This window comes from Vicugna pacos, chromosome 13 (assembly GCF_048564905.1).
Source record: "Vicugna pacos chromosome 13, VicPac4, whole genome shotgun sequence".
Taxonomy (NCBI): domain Eukaryota; kingdom Metazoa; phylum Chordata; class Mammalia; order Artiodactyla; family Camelidae; genus Vicugna; species Vicugna pacos.
Genome location: NC_132999.1, coordinates 29,192,739 through 29,218,414, shown reverse-complemented (window position 1 = coordinate 29,218,414; position 25,676 = coordinate 29,192,739). Strand labels below are relative to the sequence as shown.

The 25,676-nt window shown below is 44.7% G+C and overlaps 2 protein-coding genes across 10 annotated transcripts in view; one reads left to right on the top strand and one right to left on the bottom strand.

Moving 5' to 3' along the window:
* ZYG11A (zyg-11 family member A, cell cycle regulator) overlaps positions 1-3,402 on the top strand; it is a 56,870-nt gene extending 53,468 nt beyond the window's left edge. For 4 of the 6 annotated variants that reach the window (XM_031684267.2, XM_072974455.1, XM_072974451.1 and 1 more), the window contains one exon: positions 2,167-3,402. In XM_031684267.2, the coding sequence (XP_031540127.2) occupies positions 2,167-2,330 (164 nt within the window). In that variant the 3' untranslated portion in view covers positions 2,331-3,402. The remainder of the gene's footprint in view (positions 1-2,166) is intronic. The other 2 variants (XM_072974453.1, XM_072974452.1) reach the window with 2 other exon arrangements.
* A 1,037-nt stretch (positions 3,403-4,439) lies between these two features.
* Positions 4,440-24,578, bottom strand: ECHDC2 (enoyl-CoA hydratase domain containing 2). 4 transcript variants are annotated; one of them, XM_031684268.2, is made up of 11 exons: positions 24,326-24,442; positions 20,711-20,795; positions 17,896-17,963; positions 17,738-17,825; positions 13,345-13,431; positions 12,429-12,521; positions 11,009-11,068; positions 10,604-10,791; positions 7,381-7,431; positions 5,915-5,962; positions 4,440-5,073 (listed from the first exon to the last, which is right to left on the bottom strand). In XM_031684268.2, exons 3-11 carry the CDS (start codon positions 17,944-17,946, stop codon positions 4,996-4,998), a joined length of 744 nt encoding a protein of 247 aa, XP_031540128.1. In that variant the 5' UTR covers positions 17,947-17,963; positions 20,711-20,795; positions 24,326-24,442; the 3' UTR covers positions 4,440-4,995. The 4 variants fall into 4 exon arrangements, with proteins under 4 accessions (XP_031540128.1, XP_072830558.1, XP_006200559.1 ...); XM_072974457.1 differs by lacking the exon at positions 24,326-24,442 and adding an exon at positions 24,086-24,315; XM_006200497.4 differs by lacking the exon at positions 20,711-20,795 and having other exon boundaries at positions 11,009-11,065; positions 24,326-24,578.
* Between the last annotated feature and the right edge of the window lie 1,098 nt (positions 24,579-25,676).

The following is a 25,676-nucleotide window of genomic DNA, read 5'->3' as shown; positions in this document are numbered from 1 at the left end:
TCAGGAGTTGTTTCCCAGGCAGATTAAATGTTTTTCCATGTTTTCCTGTTTTAAATTCCCCTTGGAAGTTTTTGGCTTATATTCTTTGCTAAGAATTATTATTAAAGTTTTTGCTTTTATTATAAAAGAAATATAGGCTATAATTTTATACTAAAAACCCTAAGGTATAATGTTTAGAATTAAAGGTTTAACTCTCAAAAGCCTAAAATATCTAAAAATAGCTTTAACAAGTAATGAGACCTCTATGCAGAAAACTAAGAAATAATTTAAAAGCCTGTAGTAATTATGAGACCTATTCCTCAGTTCTTTTCAATTTATGAATATAATGCAATTCAAGTGAATGAGTAAGAGATGAGGGATCTGAAAATTATTCTAAAATTAATGTGTCAGGAAAGAACTGACCAAGAAAAATAGTTTTTAGGAGCTCGCCCCAGCACTTCTCTTTAAATGGTGCTGGCATGTGAATAGATACAGGCAGATCAGTCAGTCAGAATGGCTCTGAAACAAACTCCAGTATACTGAGTTACAACAGTACTAACTATATTGACAACTAGACCTTTGAGTATTTATTATTTGCCAGGCTGTGTGTGTTGTAAGCTCTTATGAGTAACTCATTTAATCCTCACAACACATAGAAGGAAGGGGTAGCATTATTGTTATCTGTATGCTATAGATGAGAGAAAGAGGCATAGAGAGGGAAAGTAGGTTGCTCAAAGTTAAAACAGCTTGCGCTGGCAGAGCTGGGTTCTCACTTAGTGCTCTGATTCTAGGTCACCACTATTAACTCTTTTTCTTTGAATTGCCTGTTGATATCCTTTGTTCAGTTTTTGCCTACTGTTTGTTGGTCTTTTCCTTTTTAATTTGAAGGAGCTTTTACAAATATTTTTTTCCATTTTATTGTTTTGATTTTATTCATTGTTTCCACAAGTCAGTATTTTGTTATATGGCCTCTAGATTTCAGGTCATGGTTATACTTTACAAAATTGATGAAAATTTCCAGCCATTTTCTTTTAAAATATTACCTTCCACCTATTTTCTTTGTTCTTTTCTTATAACATGTATCAGAATTATCTTGTACCTTCTCTCAACCTGTCCTGCACATTTTGTAACCTTTAAAAAAAAGTTTCTGTCTCTGTTTCTTTGTGCTGCATTCTTGGTAATAGCCTTAGAAGTGTGTTTTGGGGTCATTATTTCTTTGTTTCTAATTGGCTCTTGGACTGATTAAGAGAATCATTTTCAGACTGAGTTGTGGATATGTCCTTTCAGTACAGCTTTGTATTTGCTTCTGTCAAGTGTTCCAGAGGTTTCCCTGAGATTAGACTAATTCTTATATTAATTTCTTAGCTCAAAGTTTCCCAGAACATTTAGGATAGTATAAATTCAAACCTTCTACCAACTTGGGACTGTGGTTATAAATTCTCAGGAAGGACTTCTCCCCAGGAGCCCAGGCCAAGATAAAGATGTTTCATTGTTTTCTCTAGTCCACTGTGGGATGACCTTTATGTACTGATTTTGCTTCTAACTTCTTCTTTTCTTTTAAGTTTGATTGATTGACTGATTAAATGGAGGTACTGGGGACTGAAACCAGGACCTTGCACACACCAAGCATATGCTCTACCACTGAGCTATACCCTCTCCTCTGCTTCTAACTTCTGAAGTTAAAATCTAAATTCCTAGGTTAGCGAAAGGGCCCTAGGATAGTTGCAGGTTAGGTTTGGTCACATGAACTTTTGGTCCTTTCTGCTCTTGTGTCTGACTCCTGGACACAAATTTCTTTACTTTGTACACTCAACTGTGCATTTAAATTTTTTTCAATTATTTTTTACCCAGCACCTTGTGTTTTCAGGTTATCTGGCTCCACATATTGCCTGAAACTGAAATTTTTATTATTTTTATTTTAAAAGAAGTTCTTATCCTTTTAGTGAGGATTAGAGACATTTGAAGCATAAAGTTGTCTGGAAGTAAACAAAATATCATCTATTATATTATTACACAGGTCAAGCATTGTTGGTGTATTTCTTCTGAATTGACTCATTTTATCTGTTAATTCCTGTGTCAAAGGGCTCAAATCTTTGTATTCTTTCTTCAAAAAGGCAAATGTGGTAACCTGAGAATATTTAAAATGCCAGCTTGCCCATCAAGTTTCTTTGCTTGATTTTCTTTCAGCCAGCAAATACTGCAAAATGTTAGTCGAAGAGGAAGGATTGCAGCTTTTGTGTGACATCCAGGAGCACAGTGAGGCAGACTCCCAAGCACAGCAAATTGCGACCTCCATTCTAGATGACTTCAGAATGCATTTTATGAATTATCAGAGACCTCCTCTGTGTTGAATGCCCTTTCTAACCCAAGAGGCGTAAGAGGTGCTCTCTTCCTCAATGTCAGATCTTCCTCCCTGTCAGAAATTGAATGTTGAGCTGAATTGAAACAGGTCATTGGAGTTTGTGAGTTGGTCACCTCATAGGTTTGTTTTTTTTTTCCCTCGATTTTCTGTAAGTTATGAAAAGACTGAGTGTGTATGATAGTCATAATCCCAAATCAAGTTGGAATCATTCTGGGAATACCCTTTCAGCAGTTTTGTAAAATCAAGCCCTGGACTCTGTGGGAAGACCTGTGAGCTTGTGTTGGAACAGCTGTGACAATTACTTTTCTCTACCCCTGGCCAATTTTGTAACTCTGTCAGAGGAAGGGAAAAAGACCTGCAGGGAGACCTTGATATTTATGTTAAATTTCATGTTTGAAGGAATGTCTTGAGTTGTTATTCCTGGTTATATGAAGCCATTGGAAAAGAAGTACTTGAAGAAAGTTGTAGGAAACATATGCTTATAACTGTGTTGTTAAGAAGGCAGAACCTCTGTTGGAGGGGAATGAAACTTTTTTTAAAATAGGTACCAGAGTACCTTCCGCTGACTGGGTGGTGGGAAGAGAAATGTATTTTTACGATTTTGGACATTCTACCCTTGACCTACTTTCCTTCAGCTTTACACATTAGACTGACCAGAGCATTGTGTATAACTGGGTGTGCCAGTGGGGCATGGTCAAAATTAGGAATGAGCATAAAGTATTTAGATGAAAGATTATATGGGGATTGTAAATCTCAATCCGTCAATTTTTTGAGTAGGACTGTGACCAAAACTGAGAGAAAGAGGAAGGAGTTTGCCGAAGATTTCAAGAAGTGCTCTTACCTAAAACGGAGATGAGAAAAATATGGGCTTTTCTGAGGACTAGCCTCAGCCAGAATATAAACTGTAAGAAGCTTCTGTCCTCTGCAAACCTGCTCTATGGAAAAGAGTATGAAATCTTTCTTTGCTTTATTATTGACAACTAACAAAACATGTTTTGCTATTCATCTGTTTAAATTTAAATTTTTCAAAGAAATAAATTCCTTTTTGAATTAGTCACATATTTTAGGACTAGGTTTTTGTGCTGTTAGCTGGCCAAACCCTTAACTGGAATGCTGTATACCGTCTTTTGGAATCAAATGAGGCTTATTCTTATTCTAAACCATATGCCAAACTGCTGCACTGGATAACAGGAATTGGTAACCTGCTTCCTTCTGTATTCCTGAAACCGCACTGTATTTTCTCTTTCACTCTTCTGCATGACTCCTCTGAAGGCTGTCTTAGTTTCCTGACCTGGGTTCTGTACTTTGGGACATGCTGTTACCAGATACTAGCTTAGGCTAATGTGAGGAGGGCTGGTGGGAACTAGTGCCTGTTGAGGTCCAGCTCTCCACTAGGCACCCGTCTGAGTATCTGTCTCATTCACAGCAGTCCTCTGGGAGAGGAAGGTTTTATTCTCCCCATTTAACAGCTGAGAAAAAGGAAGTTCAGTAAGGTGGTTTACTTTCCTGAGTAGATACTACTCATGTGGTTGGTGTTGATTCTAAGACCTGGGCTCTTCTGTGTTACTCTCCCTTCTAGGAAATGAGCACAACTTGGGGCACATTTGTATTTAGCAGCAAATCAACAATGTTACTGGTATATGTCCGTGCTCATAGTCTAGTGACTCCTGGGCTTGGCCAGGCATAATCTCAGGAAGCTCAGGCAGAGCTCAAATCAATTAAAGAATGACTGTAAGACTGTCCCTTCCCCTGCCTTGATCAGGAGGAGGGCTGCTGAGGTGTGCATATGTGAATATCAGCCCCCCTTTTTCTAAGAGTTCATATTACTTACCTTTGCTCATGCTATTCCCATCAGCCTTCCTCTTTGCCTCAAATGCCTATTAATCCTTCCACCTTCAACCCAGTGTTATCTGCCCATTTCCTGACTCTCCATTCTCTCCATCAGAGTTAACTGTTCTCTTCTCAGTGCTCCTGAAAGCTATTTAATGCACCCATCAAAGATTTGCCTGCCACCCTATAGCTTTCATCCGGTTTTCATAGCAGTGCTTTCATATAGTTCTTATCAGACACTGTACATAAATAATAACTCACATTTATTGAACTTGAGATGTTTTATTATTTTTTAAAATCCTCACAACAGTTTGATCATAGATGCACAAGCTGAGGCACATAGTGAGTAACTGACAGCTGGGATCTGCAGTCTGATTCCTGATGCCTGTTCAACCACTACCAGGGTTTCCTTATTATCTCTGTTGTACAGAGGAAGAAACCAGGGGTTCCTACAACCTCTTGCCATCTCTGGTGAGCACCTAATGACTGAGATGCAGAGGTCAGGCTTGAGTGCCAGCAATACAAAGGCCCAGAGGATTTTTTTACCCTTAGTTTATCATTCTAATAGGGAGAGAAAGGTATTCTCCTAAGCAAACCCGATCCCAGTGATTATCTAGCTTGGGTGAAGAATAATGAAGGTGGTAGTAGGTGGCATGGTCAGCACTTTAGTACCAGGTACTATGCCACTCATTTTATATCCATCATCCTTGTGAGGAGACTGAAGCCCAGAGAGGTGAAATGATGAAGGCTGTTGCACTGCAGATTTTCCTTCGGAATCCTGCCCTGTAAGATGCGCATTTCCCGTGCTTAACGTTAAACAGAAGTCACTCGCCAACAAATCTGGGGGGTCGCTTCTCCCTGAAAGCTGCCATGCCTTCCAGCCGATCCCGGGTGGGGATGTTCTGAAACAACATACAGAGTATTAGTTTGTGGGGAGCAGGACTAGAGGCCAATAAAGACTTGATCAAGCTTGTTCAGCCCATGACAAGGCCATCATCCAAATCTTCCTACTGTCTCTGGACTCTGGTGTTGGGCCATGCAAAGGTATGGGCCTTGGTGGCTCCTTGGTCGCCTGTGCAAGGCAGGCTGTGTCTCTATCATGAGGCCTGTCATATTAGCCTCTATTTGCACACAGCTTGCATGCCTCCAGAGAGCTCAGTCTCCTGCAGCAGTCTGAAATGAGGCTGTTCAGTAGAGAAGAAATATTAGGCTTTGCAGTAAGAAATCTGGCTTTGAATCCTGGTGTGTAGCTAGTTCACACTAGGTCCTTCAAGTCCAGGACCCCCTATTTCAGAGTATTTTCAGTACTTTGTTAACCTGGAGATTAGTATTTTTGAGTCACCCAGGAGTAGGGGCTAAACAGGTCAGCCCCAGGTTTACTGCCCTACCACCAAATGCACACAGCCTATAGGCTATATAACCAATGCCTTGGCATCCCACTCGAGCCTGGTTTTAATAGCACCCACTGGTACAGAGACCACAGATGCTACTATTCTTCTGTCAAGTACCTCTGTGATTCTCTGGGTACCAAAGTGGGGCAGGATGTACCACCATTAGATGGCTGAGGAAACAGTCCCAGAGAAAGGCAGTGTGTTCCCCAGGGCTCACCCCAGGCTAAGTGTGAGAAGGGAGTGGCATGGAGTCTAACTCTGGGTTGGAAGGAACCTACCAAATTGATCATGTAGTACAGAAGGCCCCCAGCCTCTGCTTACAGGCATGGATGGACTGGCAGCAGCCACGTACCTGGGCATAGCATATCCCTTCAATGGCCATCCCTGATGCGATGTCCACCTGCGAGAAAGAAGTGATACGTGGATCAGTCTGACCTTGTCCACCTCCATCTGCACTGGGAGCCAACCTGCCCTGCTCCCTACACCACTCCACTGTTTCATGGATTCTTCTAGCTAAGAATTACTGAGGCTTACTGTATGCCTGCCTGTATGAACAGAGATGAGTATGATAGGAATTCCCTCCCTTGAGAGGGCGCACCATTCATAACAGTGGTAGATCAGTGCTGGGATGAATGGGGGCTGGGGGAATAATGGAGGATTGCACACACAGCCTCTAGAGCTGAGGAGGGTGTGTGTGCACTGTGTGTGCACAGCCAGTCTTCCTTCTTTCCTCACCATGCCTCCTGTCACCCCTATTAGTGAAATCTGAGGCCTTCTGTGCCCTTAGGACTAAGGCCCTGGGCCTTTATGACTTGGCCCCCCGTCGACTTCCCAGCCTCTACTGCCCGGTGCTTGCTATTACTACCACTTACAAGCACTATTCTATGAAAACTCATTTACTTTTCACAACAAGGGTTATTACCCCTACTGTACATCTGAGAAAGCTGAGGCACAGAAAGGGGAAGCCATTTGTCTAAGGGCACAGTAGTAGATGGAAATGCAGGTCTTTGAACCAAGACAGTCCAGCACCAGAGCCCGTGTCCCTGACCTCCATGCTGTGTTGTCTCACCCCTTCCTCACATGCATTTGAGTTGCTTATCAATAACCTGTGTTTTTACTCACACTTTTCCACTTTTCTGGAATTCTCATCCCTCCCTAGGCTCAACTCTAGAAAACATTCTTTAGCCCAGCACTATCTGATAACATAGCTACTAACCACTGGACAGCACAGCTCTAACCTCTCCAGGGTATCTGCTTAGCACCCTTAACCTTTTGTTAGTGATTTGATGTCTGTGTCTGCCCCACTCCCCACCTTGGGGCCAGTGACCATACCTGATTCATTTCTGTGTCCTGAATTAAGGTGTAGTTTCAGTGTGTGCTGAATGAATCGAAGAGTTAGTTGATGTCGGGGGATAGCTTAGCTGCAGCCAAGGAAACACTCTGTGCCCTGTCCATGAGGCCACATTACTGACCACCAACACAAACCCGAGAACGTGCACTGGGAGCCATACAGACCTGGGTTCTTGAAACTCACTTGCTCTGTGACCCTGGATAAGTCATTTACCGTTTCTGAACCTCAGTTTCCTCTCCAAGGGGAAGAGATGAGGATAAAATGTAATTTGGAATATTGCCTGGCCAAACCTCATTTTGTAGATGGGTAAAGGTAAGGCACAAAGAGAGGTCAGACTTGAAGCCTGCTAGAAGAGTCCAGTTCCTGAGCTCTTTCCAGCTGTGCTGTCCATCTGTGTGCCGTGAAAGCACACCTCCCAGCCACCCCACTGACTTTAGTGGACCCAAGTTAACCCAGAACCCTCTCACCTCCATTCCTCGGTCAATGGCTACTTTGCCTAGCCGCACAGCAATGGGGGCCTAGGGAAAAGAAAAGTCTTGGTTGAAGAGGGGATCAATGCTCATAGTTAGGCACATAGCTCCACAGTGGGGAAAGAAGTTTAGGTTGAGTTCTAGCTGTTTTACTGACACTTACGTTTTGTTAGTGTTAGTACCTACTACTTCCCAGTTGATGTTCATTTTCTATAATGAAAGAAGCCTAACTGATCCTTGACCTTCCCAATCCTGACCATCCTGACCATCCTGACCATCTAGGAATCTTGTCATTTAATCCATCCATCCAACATGTATAACACTCCATTTTCCAAATGCTCTCCCACCCAGGGTTGTCTTTGGTCTAATGGTGTTACACACCCTTCAAGGATGGTGCCATGTTTAACTGAGGCTCAGGGTGGTGAAGCACTTGACCACATTTGTCCAGTGAGTCAGTGGTAAGGCTTGGATCTGATTCCCAGTCACCTTTCCCTCTGCTGCCCCCTTCCTCTACCCCTCATTTCAGCAAATGCAGGCCTCTGCTACAAGCGAGTTTTACCCCAGGAGGGTGAAGACAGGTCACGATTAGGAACTTGGGTTTTGGAGTCTGACAGGCTTGGGTTGAAATCCCCAGGGGGCATTTTGCAGGGCCACTGGGAAGGAAGAGCATCAAAGTGGCTGTTTGTAAGAAAGACTGTCAGAAAAAGAATGATTTTTAAAGTCTGTTAGCATAGAAGCCATAAAATGCAAGAGCTAGCTACATAAAAATGAAGAACTTCAGACTGGGAAGCATACCACAAATAAAAGGTGAAGGTCAACAACTGAGAAAATACATTCATGATACTTATGATAGAAGAATTTCCTTATATACACAAACACAGACATATAGATATAGATATAGATACAGATACAGATATGTAGTTGACCCTTGAACAACCTGGGGGGTTAGAGGCACCAACCATCCACGCAGTAGAAAATCTGCATATTAACTTTACAGCCAGCCCTCTCTATACATGATTGTGCATCTGAATTGAGCTGACCTCGGATCATGTAGTACTGTAGTATGTATTTAGTGGAAAAAATCCACGTGTAAGTGAACTCACACAGTTCAAACCTGTGTTGTTCAAGAGTCCACTATGAGTGTGTGTGTGTGTATGGATTATTAGAAATACCAATAATTTTATGTTATTTGGAAATGAGGAGAGTGAGTCACATTTTGGCCACAGAATGTTCCATTCCTTTGATGTGCAAGTGGAAAACACAGCCAAATCCATATTCAAAGAATAATGTATATTTACTATTTAGGCGGAAAATCTCAGTGTTAAGTTGTGGACCTTGTGTTTATTGACAGTCTTTTGAGCTCTAATCTCAAACCATTTGACTCCCTAGTCTTGGTGGTTTGTCCACTAGAGGGCAGCCTCTACCACACCATCCCTGGCACTCACTCCATCGAGGAACCCTCACATCCTTGGCACCTAGTAACTTAGCTGGAAGTTGCAGATTTGTTTTTCAGGTTGCATCAGAATGACCCAGCATTTGGATTAGTGATTGTAATAATAATTTTTGGTATGATGGTGTTTTGATATACAAAGCTGCTTTGAAATACTGAAATACTAGTAATTATATTGGTAGAATACCATTATTTCAGCATATTAAAAAATCTGGAGTCTGAATCATCTAGAGATCAAGCTCAAAGACCCAGTTATTTAGTTTATGCAAAAAGTCAAGCCCTTTGGTCTATGAGTCTTGCTAGATAAGCCCCCTCTGTGGAAGTATAATCAACCACTACCCTGAGTCACTCAGTTTTATATTAGTTCAGAGACTTTCTGACCAAGTATAACAGAAACCTGACAGCATTAAAATTGTCCAGATGACAGAATCAGACTCTCCATTTATATGTGATGAAACTAAAAAAGAAGAAATGAAGACAAAACAAATGCTTTCTTTTAAACCAAACTCACTATCAGTTTTTTAAAGTTTTAGTCCCTGCCCTCAAAGAAGACCTCAGAGTTACAAAAAAGACAGGATTATTTAAGGGACAAAATTTTTTTCCAAAATAAAATACTTCTTTAAGTTTTTTTCATGATTAATTCAAATACTTTTATCTGTTAATATTAAAATGATAAAGTATAGTTAACATTTTATAGGCTTATATTTTAACTTTGTAACATGTTTGTAATTTTTTAATTTGAAATTCATTAGTTTGTTTTTTAAAAATTTGTACATGTTCTGCACTCCTTAGAATAAAACACGTTTTTATACTGTAATCTGCATCATGCAAAATAAATGCCAAAATACCAGTTACCGACTTTCTGGTGATACAGTCACTTTCTTTGATCTTGAGCCTTTTTGGGTCTGTTATGTCACAAATACAGTGGGGATAATCAACTCAACTGGATTGTTCTAATAATTGAGACACTATTAAAATACCTAGAATTCTGTCTGATGGGTGGGAGGTGCTCCACATGGGCCAAGTCAGTATTATAAATTAGTAAAACCTAGTTCTGTTTCAGTTCCTTCCATATCGTTGTGGAAACTTCGGACCTCCCGTAGAGCAGTGAGCAGCCAGTGGAACCTCTCACGTACTTGGAAATTACACTTAGGCGGGACCTAAACCCACTCCCTGGTCTCTAAACCTTTTGGGAGCCTATGCTTTTAGGCTATTTGAGGATTTTAAAGTAATGGGTCTTAACACATGTCCTACATCAAGTATTTCAAAAATTTTTCTGCCATGTGGTATGGTCAGAGAAATGGGCTGGTAGTTCTTTATCTGCTTTAGAATCTTGCCTTTTCAGTTTGGGGGACTTTTTAATGCAGTACTGTCCAGTGCAGTCACCAGTAGCCACATGTGGCTATTAGCATGTGAAATGTAGGAAGTGTAATTGAGAAACTAAATCTTTAACTTAAATAACTACATGTAGTTAGTGGCTACCTTAGTGGATGGCACAGGTAGAGAGCATTTACATCATGTCAAGAAGTTGGTTTACGGTGCTCTTCTGAGGATTTTCAAGCCCATTTGATTCCAGTCCCTCATAACTACTCAATTTTCATTTTAACTTAAAATTGATTTATTTACTGGATGGCTGAATGGATGCAAAAACTCCAAAGAGGGTTAATAAGTCTGGATAAATGGATCTTGTGCAGCCCCAGAGACACCCTGGCCTCCCCACGTGTGAGTCCCCCATGGCACAGGCCCTCCTGTGCTGTGCTGCCGCCACACCTGGGGCAGGATCTCCTGGGCCAGTGCTCGTGCCCGGTGGTAGGCAGCGTTGCCCTCCTCATTCTGGGCCACGGCGTGGTTCACCAGCCCCAGGGCCTGGGCCTGCGTCCCGCTCAGTCTTCGGCCTGTGAAGATGAGCTCCTTCGCCAGGGCCACCCCCAGGCATCGAGGCAGCCTCTGAGTCCCTCCTGCCAGGATGGAGTAGGGGTGGTGAAACCGCATGGGAAGTGGGAACCCAGAGAAGGCCTAGCCTGGGATTCAGCCAAGACCTCCCAGAGGAGCAGACTGAGTTAGAATGGCAGGGCAGAGCCGGAACATGGCAAAAAAAAAAAGCAGGGAATTTGCTGGATAGAGTGGAATTGAACAGATAAGAGGAGAAAGATGGGTGTGGTGGGTTGAGGTTACCTGCTCCTGGGAGGAGCCCTCGGGTGGTCTCAATCAGCCCCATGACAGCCGAGGAAGCTGCTTAAACAGAACAGAATGAAGCCCCCACCCTGTCTTCCAGTGCCAATCCCCAAAGAGAAGAGACACCCCTCCGTGGGCTCTGCTTACCCTTCCAGCCAACCACTTCCCTCACGGTGTGCCATAGCCAGACTCCTCCAGACTCTACCTTTGGAAGAGCCCTACCTAGCCTGGCAGTCAGGAGACCCAGGCTCTCATTCTGCCTCCCTCACTGGAGGTGTACATCACCAGGCAAGTCTCTTTCCCTTTCTGAGCCTCAGAGGTGGGAAAAAGATGATTACCCTACTTCTGCCTGCTTCAGAGAGCTGCCAAGGATCACAAGAGGTAAGGTCTTTGGAACAAGGAAGGGATTCCTAGAAGGTGCCCAGCACCTATTTGTGAGTTAATGGATTCTCTGCACAAGACAGAGAACCCATTAACTCACAGGTCTGGCCTCAAATGTCAGTGACTCCTGCTCCCACCAGTTATTCCTCCTAGCTTTTTGTCGGCCTGAAATTTCCCCGTGTTCTAGTCCACATTCTTCTGAATTCACTCAGCACAGGCCATCTGGACCATGCCTTGTGCATGGGAGGGAAGGGTTTTCCGTGCACTCTCCTATCCACCAAACCCTGCAAGACATGGGCAGGTGAGAAACAGAGTTGGGGTTATGACCTGACCTGGTATTTTGATGCCTTCTCTTTGATATGCATCATGTAGATATAAGCTCTCTCTATGCCTGGAGTTAAACATTTTTAAAAAATTTTCTTTCTGGGTGGCAGAAGCAAGCAGTGAAGGGAAGCAAGTAGCCCCATGATGGCACTCAGACTTTTTCCGATTGCCTCCGAGAAGGACACACTCAACCAAGTCACTAAGGTTAAAAAAAAGGTTAAAAATTGATTATCATCATCTCCCTTGACTCTTCAAAGCTCAATTTCTCTGAACAAGTAACACAAACCTTGGCAGTGCCAGTGAACCAGAGGGCAATGCTCCTGTCCAGGGATGTTTGTGATTAACTGGGTTGGTGACAGATTGTCTCCGTGACTCATCTTTATTCAAAACATGACTGATAAACAGACTTGAAAGGTTAAATAATTTATCTTTGCCCTCAGCCTTTCCTCTCTGCTCTTTTTGCTGTCATGTCAGCAGTTCCTCTGGCCTTGGCAGGAGCTTTCCTGAGTAGAGGGCAGCTGGCCCTGAGAAGTGATGGGTACCGCTGTAGTCAGGGGCTGGGCCAGGAGGGGAACCAGCTTCTGCCTCAACTCCCTGTGTCCCCCACCATGCCTTTAGTTCTGCGGTTGGTGGAAAGCCAAAAGAACCCCAGAAGTAGCCTGTTTCACTCACTCTTCCCTCCCCACCTTACCCCACCTCTCCCTCTGCCCCGTACCTGCCACTCGGAGATCACAGGCCAGGGCAAGTTCCAGGCCTCCACCCAAGGCAAATCCATCCATTGCTGCGATGGTGGGTGCAGGGAAGGCCGCTGTCGGGGTGAAGAAGGGCTCAGCCTGCGAGGCCCTGGCAGAACCAGGACAGGGACTCGGGATGGGAGGGGCTAGCTGGTTAGGACAGAGGGCCTCACTGGTCCCAGGTTTGAGGACCTTACTTGGTACCTCAGCCAGGTTACCTTAGAAGTGAGGTCAGCTGAGGAGCGGCAGTGGGGAGATGGGCTGGATGATCCCTACTAAGGCCCACTCTCCTGCTCGCCTCCCTAAGATCAGCCTTTTTGCTATCCCTTCTCATTCTGTGTGCCAAGCCCTGTGCTGGGTGCTGGGAACACAGAATTGAATAACATATGGGGAGGCAGACCTATCACTCCACTGACCCAGGGTGATCAGTGCTCTGACAAAAGAAGCTTGGAGGATGGGTCAGGGACAGCTTCGTGGAGGAGGAGGTACTGGTGGTCTTATAAAATGAATAAAAAGTTAAGATGGCTAAGGAGGGATATTCCAGGCAAAAGAAACAGCAATTGCCAAAGCCTAAAAGCATGCTTGGTGAAACTTGACTCCTTTAGAATAGCCAGACTTACACATGGAGGGCACAGGGGTTAAGGGTGGGAACTAGCAGAGCACAGGCTGAGGGGCCAGGGTTCCCTCTGGAAGGAATGCCCTCTGAACCCTCTTGGCACCCTCTTCATAGAATTCCTTGTCATCCTTGCTCCCCTCCGCCCCTCTAAGGTCATCTGTCTCTTCACAGAGCTCACAACAGAAACTATTTTCTCATCAGAGTAGAGGATGGTGGGTGGGGTAGGGCTGGGATCAGCAGGACCCCTGAATGACCTCCCCTCCCCATTCCAGGACCCTCACCAATCTCATTCATCAGACCTCGGAGCCGCTGGACAAAGACCCCCACCTCCGCGTTACTCATCTGCTCCCGCTCCTTCAGGTCTGCACCTGCAGATGGTGAGGGGTTGGTGACAGCACTTGGGAAATGACCTGTTACTGAATCCCAGGCTGTCAAAGGATCCAGCAAAGGAAACTGGAAGAGAAGCAGCCAGAGAAGGAGAAACACAAGGAAAACATGGTCAAGGAAGCCAGGGAGGGAAAGGATGGGGGCAGTCAAAAAAGAGGTGAGACAACAACAAAAAGATAAACTGGACTTAATCAAAATTAAACATTTCCAAGCATCAAAGGACACTAATCAAGAGAGTGAAAAGACAACCCATGAAATGGAAGAAAATATTGGCAAATCACATATCTAGTAAAGGATTGATATCTAAGATATATAAAGATCTCCTACAACTAAAACAAACCAACAAACAAAACCTACAAAGGACAAAGGACTCGAATAGACATTTCTCCAAAGCAGGTAAGCCAGTAAGCACATGAAAAGAGCCCAACATCATTAGTCACTGGAGAAATGCAGATAAAAACCACAGTGAGATACCCCTTCACACCCATTAGGATGGCTATTATAAACAACAAATAAAAAAACAAGTGTTGGTATGGATACGGAGAACCCCAGTGCATTGCTAGTGGGAATGTAAAATGAAACAGCTTCTGTGAGAAACACTGATGGTTCCTCAAAAAGTTAAATTTAGGATTATTATATGGTCCAGCAATTCTACTCCTAAGTGTATACCCCAAAGAACTGAAAGCAAGGACTCAAACAGATACTTGCACACTAATGTTCACAGCAGCATCATTCACAATAGCCCAAAGGTGGAAACAACCCAGGTCCATCAACAGATGGACGAATAAACAAAATATGGGCTATACATACAATGGAATATTATTCATTTTTAAAAACGAAGGAAATTCTGCCGTATGTTACAACATGGATGAACATGAAGGACATTATGCTAAGTGAAGTAAAACAGACACAAAAGGACAAATGTATGACTCCACTTGAATGAAGTACCTAGAATATGTAAATTCATAAAAATAGAAAGTAGAATAGAGGTTACCAGGAGTTGGGGGAATGGGGAGGAATTGCTTAATGGGTACAGAGTTTGTTTGGAATGATAAAAATTTTCTGGAAATGGACAGTGGTAATTGTTGAATAACGTTGTAAAACCCAAAAACTTTTGGTCAATTAATCTGACAAAGGAGGCAAGAACATACAATGGAGTAAAGACAGTCTCTTCAGCAGATGATGTTGGGAAAACTGGATAGCTGCATGTAAATCATTGAAGTTAGAACACTCCTTCACACCCACACAAAAATGAACTAAAAATTGCTTAAAGACTTAAACATAAGACAAGACACTATAAACCTCTTAGAAGAAAACATAGGCAAAACATCTGACATAAATCTCAGCAATGTTCTCCTAGGGCAGTCTACCCAGGCAACAGAAATAAAAGCAAAACAAACAAATGGGACTTAATTAAACTTACAAGCTTTTGCACAGCAAAAGAAACCATAAGCAAAACAAAACACAACCTACAGAATGGGAGAAAATATGTGCAAAAGGTGAGACTGACAAGGGCTTAATTTCCAGAATATAAAGACAGGTCATACAACTTAAAAAAAAAAAAAAAAAAAAGAAACCCAATCCAAAAATGGGCAGAAGACTGAAACAAGCAGTTTGCCAATGAAGACATACAAATGGCCAATAGTCACATGAAAAAAATGCTTAATATCATTAATTATCAGAGAAATGCAAATCAAAACTACAATGAGGTATCCCCTCACACCAGTCAGAATGGCTGTCATTCAAAAGTCCACAAACAAATGCTGGAGAGGCTGTGGAGAAAAGGGAACCCTCCTACACTGGTGGGTGGAAATGTAGTTTGGTGTAGACCTTATGGAAAACAGTATGGAGATTACTCAAAAGACTAAAAATAGACTTACCATATGATCCAGCATCCCACTCCTGGTTATATATCCAGAGGGAATGCTAATTCAAAAAGATACATGCACCCTAATGTTCATAGCAGCACTATATACAATAGCCAAGACATGGAAACAACCTAAATGTCCACTGACATGACTGGATAAAGAAGTTTGGTATATTTATACAATGGAATACTACTCAGCCATAAAAAACAATGCCATTTGCAGCAACATGGATGGACCTAGAGATCGTCATTCTAAGTGAAGTAAGCCAGAAAGAGAAAAATATCATATGATATCAGTCATATGTGGAATCTAAAAAAAGACAAACGAACTTATTCACAAAACAGACTCAGACATAGAAAACAAACTTATGGTTGGGGAGGAGGGGTGGGAAGGGATAAATTGGGAATTTGAGATTTGCAGACACTAATATAGGCAAAATAAACAAGCTCATACTGTATAGCACAGGGAACTATATTCAATATGTTGTTACTTTTGGTGAAAAGAATATGAAAACAATATATGTATGTTCATGTATGACTGAAGCATTATGCTGTACACCAGAAATTGACACAACATTGTAAACTTGTGGGAGCACACTCATATAAGTAGGGCTGCAATGCAGAAAACTGCTGCTCTTTGCCTTACTTATCTTAGATGTAGGTTGGTAGCTGCAGGGCTGCTTCTGCTTCTTGGAAAAACATTACCTTTAGCCCTTGCTGAAAACAGCAGGACATTCTTCGCTAATCTAGTTAGATTTTGAACTTTGTGGAGTGCTTGTGCCTGGTTTTCATTATCGATTGTATACTCCCTAAACATTGTAAACTTTTCCCTAAATATATAGATTGACTAATGTTTCTGTTTTTCACGAAACTGCTGACCTGCATGTACACCATGCCCCTTGCACATTCCTATGACGTGTTTTACTTTCATCCTTTGTTTGACTATTCTCAATAAATACGAGAGTTTTGGAGGGTCTCAGGGAGTTGGTCTCCGGCTCCCTCTCACTCTCTTGACTTGATAAAGTCTCGAGTAATTCATTCTCCGTGGTGGGTCTTTGCTGGACAAAGCCCACAAAACTGACTATATTTCAATAAAAATATATATGTATCTCCAAAAAACAAAACCTTGTAAATGTACTTAATGCCACTGAATTTTACACTTCAAACTGGTTAAAATGTAAATTTTGTAATGTATATATTTACCACAATTAAAAAATATATAAAATAAAAATTTGTTGTTTATTTTTTTCCAGTTCGAGAAATAATTGACATATGTCACGGTATAATTGATTATTTTTACAAGAAGGGGTTGGTGGGGTCCAAGGAGGCTGAGAGGTCAAGTGAGACAAGCACTGAGAAGTGAGTTCAGGACATGGAGGCACGGAGGTGGGCATGCACCCTGGTGAGAGTAGTGACAGTGAAGTGGTCATAAAAGGCCAGATGGCAGGGGCCTGAGGCCGGATAGAGGGGTGGATATAGTCTCTGCAAGTCCTAGACTATATGAAAGGCAGCTGGGAAGATCCTCAGAAGTCTTTGATTAGTTCCAACCCCTCAGTGTCAGATGGGGAAACTGAGGCCCAGAGAGGGACAGGGATAAGCCTAGGATTCCTGAGCAAGTGGGGCAGATCCAGACCTCCTGCACCCTCTACTTCCCCGCCCTTAGCTAGGATAGTGAAGAGGGGTTAACAGTGGGCATGAAGTGACCATTATAGAAGAGGTCAGACAGAGATGGAGCCAAAGGAAGAGGTCAGGGTAGGATGAAGGCCTCTGCCAGGGCAGGGGGTCAGGCAGACTGGTGTGCATTCGTATTCTGCCACAGCAGACCCCAAGGTGGTCCCCACAGCTGAGACCTAGGGATGGAGCCACACCTCCCTAAAACCTAAGAATCATGGTCCTCCCATCTTATTCCCTCCACAGCCTCTTCCTGCCTCCCCAGGGCCCCCTCCCCAGTCACCCCAGAGTCATTTCTTTTCTTTGAAACAAAGTTCATGGTGCTTGCCCTGTTGTGAGGACCAAATGGTGCAGGAACTTTGAAGAGCTTTGCTGACAGGAACTGAGATCTTGTAGGTGGGCAAATGGGCAGAGAGTCCCATCTTGGGCACAGACCTTGTAAATGTCTTTGGACTCAGTTTCCTCATTTCCTCAATGAAGGGTCAGAACAGAGTGTGGTGTAGCACAAAGAACAAACATTTGGGGGGCAGAGAGGCCAAGTTCAAACTGAATTCTTACTAGCTGTATAACTCTAGGGAAGGAATTTTTACCTCTGACTCTCTGAGTGCACATCTATAAAATGGGAATAATGAGTTCTCTGCTAGAGCTGACCTAAGCACCAGCCTCTCCCCACCCCCACCACGCCCTGCATTCTGGTGGGAGCCCAGCTGAGCCCTGAGGTGGCAGTGAGGGTCAGGGAGGAAACCCACCTGCACAGAACACACCCTTCACTCCGCTTCTGAAGATCAGGACACGCACTTGCCGGTCCTCCCGCAGCTGGGCCAGAGCTTCCAGCAGCTGCAGAGGAGACCTCGTCAGAATCCTCCCAGCCCAGCCCCAGCCCACCCTGGGGCCCGCCCTTCCTCACCTCGCTGACAAAGACGTGCCCCAGGGCATTGCGGGCTCTCGGTCTGTTCATCAGAATCTCAGTAATTCCTGCAGGGGACAGGACAGCCTTGGGTGAGCCAGCTGGCCTGCTCACTCCTGGGCTGGGGCCTGGGATCTGGGCAGCCTCTACCCTTGATGAGCAGTGTAACTTGGGGCAAGTCACACACACCCAGGCCTCAGTTTTCCTGACCATAAAATGGGGAGAACAGCCCTTGCCCTTTCTGCATCACAGAAGTGGAAGGACTTGTGACCCTTGGAGCAACAATGGGGAGACAGACAAGAAAGACTGCCACAGTGGTTCTGGCCTGTTTCTGCCATTGTGACACGCATACGCACATGCACACATACTCCTTCAATTTCATGTAACTCTCCACATTATTGTTTTCTCCATAGTCAGATTTCTTCCTCTCAAATTGAATGAGTTATAAGACCACCACCCAGAAACCCCTTCATGTGCTCTGATACAATCGTTGCTCTGCCCTCCCCCGAAAAGTAAGACTCTCCTGACTTACAGTGACCATTTCAATGCATTACTTTATAATTTTATCACTTAAATGTGAATTCCTAGACATTACAGTTCAGCCTTGCTAATTTAAAAAAAATTTTTTTAAGACAAATCAAAAAATTTTTTTAAATTATATCTTAAAAATGTGTTAAAGTCCTCAGGTTCTGCCTTTAGCCCTGTCTTTCCCTCAAAAGTTATTTATTAAGGAATGTGGGGCATTTGACCTGTAGGGTTTCCTGCAGCATGAAATTTACTGATTGCACACTCATGGGGCAAGTCAGCAAGCTCCTGTGTCACAAGAATTTAGTCACTGATCCAGAGGCTTGAACACGCTAACATCCTGTCCTCTTTGGCAAGAGAATAACCTCTGCCCTAGTGTGTGATGTTCTTTCACCAACAACAGCCAAGCTTCTTGAAAGGGTTTCTTGTACTGAGTCACTTTATTGCCTTCCACTCACTTACAAGTACATTATAATATGAGATCATGAGTAAGGTGAGTGTATAAAGTACTAATGGATTACAGATGGCAGCTCACAGATGGAAGCATCTGAGCAAAGTGAGGATAGCAAGTATTGTTATTTGAAGAGTGAGGCCTGGTGGGAAAAAAATTCTATAGGTAAGGGACTACCCAACTTTTTTAATGTTGCAGTTCCTAAAAGGTCAGTCCAGGAGCCCTTTATTCAATCGTTTGCACAATTATGTATTTAACACATGCTGGCCTTTGTACTAGACACTGATTTCAGAGACCAGGACAGACTCAGTTCCTGTCCTCTTAAATCCTACAGTCTAAAACAGGAGACAGACATTCAACAAATAATTACTATTTGTGATGAGAACATAGGGAAAAACAGGACAAGGAAGTGGGACATAGAGAGTGGACAGAGGGGACCCCTAGTGTGGAAGGTCAGCAGTGACTTCTGGAGGAGGAAGTGACCATTAAGCTGAGAGCTGAGGAGTGAACAGGAGTCAGCAAGGCAAAAGTGTATGTGTGTGTGTTTTTAGGGAGGAGAAGCCCATCCAGACAGGGATAGTGGTAGGGATGAGGGCCCTGAGGGTCACAGAGCAGGGTACTGCAGGGTTTGAGCTGGGCCTGAGAACTAAACCAAGATAAAACAGATTAACTGGAGAAAAGCACACACATTTATGTAAGTTTTAAATGACATAAGAGCCCTCATAAGGAAATGAAGACCTCTAGAAATGGTGGAACCTACATGCTTTTATAGTAGGCTGAACAAAGAGCAGTAATTGTGGAAAAGTAAACTATGGCGAGGGGAGGGAGCTGCTAATGGAAGGTAAGAACTATTTTAACAAGAGATGTTTGTCCACAGTTGTCTGTTGTACAGAATTCTCTCGGCTTTGACTCCCTGTCGAATAATGTTTCTTTTCTTCAGGTTCAGGGAGAGCATCTTTCATATAGGAGTTTTTATCTCCTGTTTTCAGGCAGAAAAGGAGCGATTAGGAGGCCCTTCTTGCATCTGCTGTTTTTTCAAGGGCCTTGAGCTCAAAAAATTCCTTATACCAATGTGGCATATTGTTGGGAGGGGGGACATATTCTGCCACCTTTCAGTAGCTTCCAGAATGGAGGGGTTCAGAGCAAAGAGAGAGAAGACTGAGGTGAGGCAGGAGAGTGAGGAGGGCCGGCGCTTGCTCGTCCACCCCTTCTCCTTCTTCCACACCTCCCGTGTGCTTGCCTCCCGTACACCAGGGCTGTGCTGCACACCTGGCCAGCTCTTCTCTGAGCTGCAAGCCTGAATATCCAACTCCACTTGACACCTCGACCAACAAGTCCAAAAATGATCAACCCTCCTCCTGCTCCCTTGGTGAATGAATGACACAGCAGAACTGTTGCCTCCCTGTTCCTCGCCCTTGAAGTCTACTCAGTCTCCGAGACCTGTCAATTCAGTAGACCTCTCAGCTCACATCCCTCCTTGCAGCCACGAACCTGTGTGGGCTCCTTCCTCGGTTACTGGCCCTCTGCCCTGAGTCTTACCTCCCGTGGCCCCTCCACAGTCATTCCCTCATTTGGATCAGAGTCATCTTTCTAACGCAAATCTGACCACATCCTTCCCCTTCCCTCTTCATTAAAACTAAGCCCATTTCCTTAATTCCACTCAAAAGACCCTCTACAACATGGCCGTTGCACCCTACTCTGGCCTTAACTCACCCCCCGCAAATGTGGGCCAGGTACGGTGAAGAGAGACCAGCTCTGAGCAGGGGCTCAAATACTTTTATGCCTTCTCGGCCATTTCCCCTCTTGTAAAGTATCAGGATGGACTAGAGGAGTGCTTACCAATTTTATTATTTTCTCGCAGGGTACTCAGCTGTGTCGGTGGAACAAGCAGGATTTCTGATGATGGCCATTTCAGTGAATTGATCTGAGACACCAAGAAGGGCCAATGAAAGTTTCAGGGCTCTTAAGGGATAGAGTTTCCAGCCACAGTTATAGAAATGCAGTCCAGGACAGAGAACTGTAACATTCAGGCTATCTGGGCTTCCTTAGCCTCCCCAGAAACCTTCAAAGAGCTCTCTGAGCCCTGCAGTTTCCACCAAGGAACTCAGATGTCCCCAAAAGTCCTCTCCAGCTCTTCTCCAGATGAGAAAATGCTGCAACTTTGGGGAAATGAAACTGTGCTGGATACAGAGAAACCATATCAGAGGGGTTGAGGAAAACAGTCTAAGTCCAAGGTTATTGTGGTGGACGGACCTTAGTGTGGCCCCAGTATCTGTTCACATTCTGAACAGTCACCTTCCCTTGAATGTGGGCAGGAGGTCATAAAATATCACTTCTAAGATTAGGTCCAATTACTTGGCAAAGGTGATAAGATATTACTTCTCTGATTAGGCTGTGATGTATAGAAGACTCTGTGTTGCTAGCGTACACTAGAGAAACTGGTGGACCTATGGAGAAGGTCATGTGGCAAGGAACTGTGGACAGGCTCTAGGAGCTAAGAGTGGCCCCCTGGCCATCAGCAAGAAAACAAGACTTTAGTCCAGCAGCCACAGGAGGTGAATTCTGTCACCACGTGAGGAGCTTGGAAGCAGCTCTCTCCCCAGCCAAGCCTGATGAGACCATAGCCCTGGCCAAGTCCTGGCTTGCAGCCTGCTAAAACCCTGAAGCAGAAAACCCCACTAAGTTGTGCCTGCACTTCTAACTTACAGAAACCATGAGATAATAAACGTGTGCTATTTTAAGCAACAAAATTTGTGGTAATATGTTATATGGCAATAGAAAACTAATACAGCCATGATGTCCTGGGATTGACAGAAACTTTCCTCTCTCCTCTTTGCTTTCCTATTCTGTCTTTCCTTTTTTTCTGGCTGACTCTCCCATATTTCATCTTTATCTCTCTCTTTCAGAATGCAAATATGCTGCTTGGCTCAAGTCACAGCGCAGGCATGTACCAGCTCCAGGGATGTGGGCCAGTTACTTTACCTTCTGACCTTCACTTTTCTGATCTGTAAATAATAATACTAAAAAGGCTGTAATGAGGATTTAAAGAGATAATACCCATCAGTGCTTAACCAGAGTTTGCGGGTACTGTGAGCAGGGAAAATGCGCAGAAGCTGGGGAAAGTCTAGGACCCAATATGAAGTATGAACTCTAAGCTGGGAGCCCTGAGGAGCCAGACAGGGGGTCTTTGGCTGGATCCTAGCAGTGAAGATGGGTCTAAACTGCGCCCTATCCACTCTTACAAGCCTCACCATGCTGATAATTTGATTTCCTTAGCAGCTGACCTAGGATCACATCTGTCTGGGTGGCCTGGATCACAAGATTATGTGGGTGGGAGCCAACAGAAACCACTGGAAGCTAGTATAAAGACCAGTTGGTTTAACAACCCCTTACTGAGGCCCAAGAAAGAAGAGAATTTGCTAAAGTTAGCAGTTGGACCCAGCTAGCAATCCTCACTGTCAAAGAGCTAATAACCAATGAGGGAGACAAGTCCACACACAAGGAAAGTAAAGGGATGGTGGTGGTGGGGGGGATAATTCCAGAAGGAGCTACATAGGTAGAGAGGAAAGGAGAGGACCCAAGTCAGGGGCATAGTTACAACCAAACACAGAGGTGGAACAGCTTCAAATGCACACATGGGTTAGAAGAGCTAAGATGGAAACGGCAGTGAACTTTGTGATGATCAACTTTGAACGTCCAGCTAAGGAGCTGGAGTAGAGCCATAAAGAGGACGGAAGTGTGATTAACAAACCAGTCCTATTATCCAGGACAGCAGGTAAAATGTGACAATGGTCTGGTGCCATCAGCCCAAGTAGAAGGCTGAATCTGTGGCTTCTAATGGGGGGGGGGTGGTTCTCCCATGTGTGAGCCTCCTTGTGCCTCCCCTGCTCCTTCTTCTTGGTTCCTGCAATGACTTTCTTTACCTTCTATATGCCCTCTGGTAGGGGCAGAGGCTTAATCTCCTGATGCTTCTTATTTCTGGATAAAAAGTTTCCCTATTTACAAGTGAGTCCTAAGGTCTAGCACCTGTGGTAATTTTTAAACTAATGTGCAAGTCTGTGTTTTGAGTCACTGAATCACCAGAAGGGGTACTGATGACCTAATAGTTGAGAACACAGGTTTTGAAATGAGACCTGGTTCAAATTGCTTAACCTCCTTGTGCCTCAATTTCTTAATCTGTAAGGTGAGGTGAGTAATTTTAACTACTTGAAGGTAAGCACCGTTGTCAGTTTGGCAGCTCAACATGAGAGTAAGGGGTATTCTCTAACACCAGCAACCCCACATGCCCAAAGACTTCTCACCAAGTGATGCAGTGGGACGCTGGTAGCCCCTATATGCCATCAAAAGTGGGGGGGGGTGCACCCAAGGGAGTAATATGCAACAACAAGGAGCAAGGAACTACATTTATATGCGAAGCAGCTCTTCAAAACTCAGTATCAAGTAAAGAAAAAAGAAGAAATAGGAGATGTCTAGTACAATGCCACCTGTGTAAATTAAAGCTCGGATATAAACAATGCTATATCAAATGCAGGGAGGGGAAGAGGGCTTGGAATTGGGAGAAAGACAAGAGAAGGGCTTTGCTCTGATGGTAACGCCCAGGGGACTGCGGAGAGTAACGCCACTGAATGCACTTAAAGTAAAAAACAAAAACAAACCCCCAAACTAAACCAAATAAAAAACCAACCAAACAAAACCCAGCACAACGCTCAACCAATCAAGGTTCTGTCAGTGACCCGCGCGAACTTTCCCTTGAGTCTACAGGGCTCAAAAGTCCGCCAGCAGCTGCAGGGCCAGCGCGCAAGGAGACTCGCCCTCCTGTCGCCGCCCCTCCTCTGCCCTCCCCTCTCTCCCCTTGCCCCTCTTCCCACACCTACCCTCCACCCTACACTGTGGCCCTGCACAGTGAGCCAAGCTAGATTGGCTCCGCGGCCTCCCGCCCACCGGAGACTTGCCAGGACGTTTGGCCCAGCAGAGAAATAAGGCCTTTGAAAGCTCTTCTGTGTATGGGGCGGGGGGGGGGAGGGGCAGGAGAGAGTGGGGAGGGGCGGGGAGGGGGCGGGGCGAGGGGAGAGTGTCGGTGCCTAGTCCTAGCCCTGAGCGAATCCCATCTCTTTCCTCACAGCCCCAGGCCACCAGATAGGACACTGTGGGGACTGATACTGATACAGTCTCACCACAACTAGGGTCGGGGCGGTCAGTAACGTGGCCACTTACCTCCGGCCTTAGGGAGACTTGTGGAGCCTAGACCGGGATGCAGGCGCTTTGGGGTCAAATCCTCAAACGCACTGGGCGACCCGCCTTCCCCTTCAGGTTTCAGTTTTCCCGCGTGCAGTGGGAGCGCTGGCTGTGGGTCGGGCCCGGCAGCAGCGAGCGCCAGGCGTCCGGCTTGCCCTCGGCCCGCCCGAGCTCTCTTCCCAGCTGCCTCCCGGGCGCTCCCCAGGACAGCGCGCTTACCTTGGTCTGGACCCTCCAGAGGGCACACTTGGATCTCGCGGCCCGCGGCCGCCGGCTCCGAGGCACAGCCACGGGCCCCCAGGGGCCTCCAGGAGCGCGGAAGGCGCAGGGCGCAGGTCAGGGCGCGCAGCATCGGGGCGCAGTCTGGGAAGGTGCCGCTCGGCCTCTCGGCTACCTCCTCTGCCCCTGAAACTGGCAGCTCGACCCCAGGCGTTCGCAAACTGCTCCTCCTATGGGCCGAGGGCCGGACACTGCTCTCAGCACATCTTGGAGAACAGAAGACCTGAGTAGTGGAAAGCCCAGCTACGCCGTGTGATTTTGGGCAAGACTGCCAACCTCTCTAAGCCCCAGTGTTTTAATCTGCAGAGCGCGCATAATAAAGTGACTGCTGTCAAAGATATAGAAAGCCGGACACTAATCAAATAGTGAGAACAGATTTTAATCGGTAATATACTATTGCAAAAGGGAAATGTCTGGCGTGAACCGAACCAAGTTCTGTTTGTTACAGAGGTGACTTTTTTAAAAAATTGAAGTATAGTTGATTTACAATGTTGTAGTAATTTTTTGTGTACAGCACAGTGGTTCAGTTTTATAAAGGGAGAATGAAGCAATAGGGAGGTGAGTGAGTGCAGACTATGTAGACTTAGGGAAGTGAAAATTTACAAAATGAGTGGAAGGGAGGGTTAGCCCATAGGAATCCATCCTGGGTTTGCTAACTGGCCCTTATGCAAGTTTAGGCTCCCACAGATACTGGAAGACAGGGGCCCTATCTTCAGGTTTTGGCTGGAACAAACATTAAATTCTTTCAGCAGCCTTGGGGTTTCTCAGGCAGGCACGTTAAGGGGGCTAGGGTCATCCTAGGGATGTGGCCTTTGAGTTGTTAGAAACTATGTTAGTGTTCCTATAGGCCTTATAGGTGGAGGATGAACCCTAGTAGAGAAGAGGGCTCAGAGGCCTGACTAGAGTTGGGTGATGGAGGGAGAATCTTTGTCCCTACATCATGGTGGTGTTATGATGACTGGTGTGTGTGAACCTTACTTACACATATGCTCAATAAATGTTCTCATAAAAAATGTCATTTCATTTATTCACTTGGGCATAGTGTCTACATTTATGGACTTCACCACCTCACCTCTCATTTGCATCTGAATTCATTCCAATTTTATGCTCAATAATTAGATTGCAAAAATATTTGTGAATGTGAATTCCTAGCTTCTGCCCCTACTTTCCACCTAAACTGCTTTTGCAGAAGTCATCAATGGCCTTGTTTAGTTCATTCTGGGTGGATCAATAAAGCGTGCTCAGTGTACTCTCTCCCCTCCCCCACCTTCCACTTATTGAAGACTCGAAC

Excerpts from the sequence above, each read along its gene's own strand:
- ECHDC2 (XM_015236164.3), bottom strand. The coding sequence starts at position 24,458 with ATGCTGCGCGCCCTGACCTGCGCCCTGCGCCTTCCGCGCTCCTGGAGG. Across the intron at positions 7,432-10,603 it reads CCCAGGAGATCCTGCCCCAG|GCCCCCATTGCTGTGCGGCT; the intron begins GTGTGGCGGCAG and ends TCTTTTCCCTAG. Across the intron at positions 5,074-5,914 it reads AAGGGATATGCTATGCCCAG|AACATCCCCACCCGGGATCG; the intron begins GTACGTGGCTGC and ends ATGTTGTTTCAG.